This window comes from Mastomys coucha, unplaced genomic scaffold, assembly GCF_008632895.1.
Source record: "Mastomys coucha isolate ucsf_1 unplaced genomic scaffold, UCSF_Mcou_1 pScaffold6, whole genome shotgun sequence".
Taxonomy (NCBI): domain Eukaryota; kingdom Metazoa; phylum Chordata; class Mammalia; order Rodentia; family Muridae; genus Mastomys; species Mastomys coucha.
This window is the reverse complement of record NW_022196912.1, coordinates 105785665-105787335: the sequence shown is the minus strand read 5'-3', so window position 1 is coordinate 105787335 and position 1671 is coordinate 105785665. Positions and strand designations below refer to the sequence as shown.

The 1671-nt window shown below is 46.3% G+C and overlaps 1 protein-coding gene across 1 annotated transcript in view; it reads right to left on the bottom strand.

The window, feature by feature from the left end:
* The window catches only part of Tshr (thyroid stimulating hormone receptor), a 125033-nt gene that overhangs the window by 21045 nt on the left and 102317 nt on the right, over window positions 1-1671 (bottom strand). The window contains exon 8 of the mRNA XM_031356411.1: window positions 1172-1249. Within this exon, the coding sequence (XP_031212271.1) occupies window positions 1172-1249 (78 nt within the window). The remainder of the gene's footprint in view (window positions 1-1171; window positions 1250-1671) is intronic.

Genomic DNA, 1671 nt, shown 5'->3' with positions numbered 1-1671 from the left:
CCAAGTGCTGGGATTAAAGGCATGCGCCGCCACTGCCCACTGCCCGGCTGATTGGTACTTGTTAGCTTTTGAACCCAGGACAAATCTCACTTGGTACCTATGGCTCCTCCCAGCACTCCTGGTTAGCATTTCCTCTAGGCTCTGCCTAACAGTTACCTAGCAACTCCCCTCCCCTACTCCCTTCTCCTTCCCTCCCCTTCACACATGGTCCCTGCTGGTCTCAGGGTCTCTCTCTCTCACTCTCTCTCTCTGTCTCTCTCTCTCTCCCTCCTTCCTCCCTCTCTCCCTCTCTGTCTCTCTTTCTGTCTTTCCCTCCCTCCCTCCTTTCCTCCCTCCCTCCATCCCTCCATCCCTCCTTCCCTCCTTCCCTCCCTCCCTCTCTCCCTTCTCTGTTCTTCTCTGTCCCCTTTCGTTCTCTGCCTGCCTCTACTCCCTTACCCAGACCCCTTTCCAGGCCCCCCCCCGCCCGCCTCCCCAAATTAAACTAGACCTGTCTTGTGGTTGATACCTGGAGCGGGTTCCAAGTTGTCCTGGAACTCACTCTATAGACCAGGCTGTCCTAGAACTCAGAAATCTGCCTGCCTCTACCTCCCAAGTGCTGGAATTAAAGGCGTGCGCCACCACTGCCCTGCCTCTCCTGTATCGTTACTGTTAGGGCTCAACTCCAAAGGGTAGATGTCTAGAAATGACATTCTTAGCTCAGCTCACACTGGACTATAGGATTGCTGGTGAATACTTTCAACAGTCCTCAGGAATCTGTGAAATGATTTCTGTCTGCCAGGAAGAGCCACTTCCTTATTTCCCTTTCCTCTAGCATCTGGCTAGAAGAGGCATCTGGCTTCCTTTTGACACATACCGAAACCAATGCCAATCCCCAGACTCCTCACTTTCTATTCACTTGAACTTGTTATATAGATAGACACACACACACACACACACACACACACACACACACATACACACACTTCCTGCCATGATGATAACAGACTAAACCTTTGAACTGTAAGCCAGCCCTCCATGTATGTGTTTTCCTTTATAAGAGATGCCTTTGTCATGGTCTAGAGATGCTAGGAGAGGTAATGGAATCACCTCTCTTCACACCTCTTTCATTCCAGAAAAATAAAAGAGAAAAATAATAAGAAGCTATTAGCCATTCATTTGTCTTACTCACAGCAAAGTTGGCCCACTGTATACTCCTCCAAAGGCATCTTTGTCTATAGCTGTCAGATATTTATTCTTGTTTAGGTAACTAGACAGAATATGAGAGAGAGAGATGAGTTAGACAAACTTAAGCCATCATATAACATTACAATAAATATCAAAATATGATGTAACCCCGGTCACATTAATTTTGAAGATACCTTGCACTCTTCTGTCTTAAGCACTATTCTATGTATCAGGAAGGCAAAGTTTCATTGTGGCAGGAATCTTTGAAAATGAGCTATGTTTAGGGTTTAGTTTGCATATGTACATTTTATCAAAGTTGTCTAGATTTCCTCCTATTTCCCGAAAATTGTTTTTTCTATCCTGACTCAAGTTTTGCTTCTTAAGATTGACTACTATTCCCATCTATCTTTGAAGCTAGACTTTAACTAAGAGCTGGGCTGGAGATCGTAAGGGTGGTGGTGGGATGGAGGGATGGAGATGTAAGGGTGGTGGTGGGATGGAGGG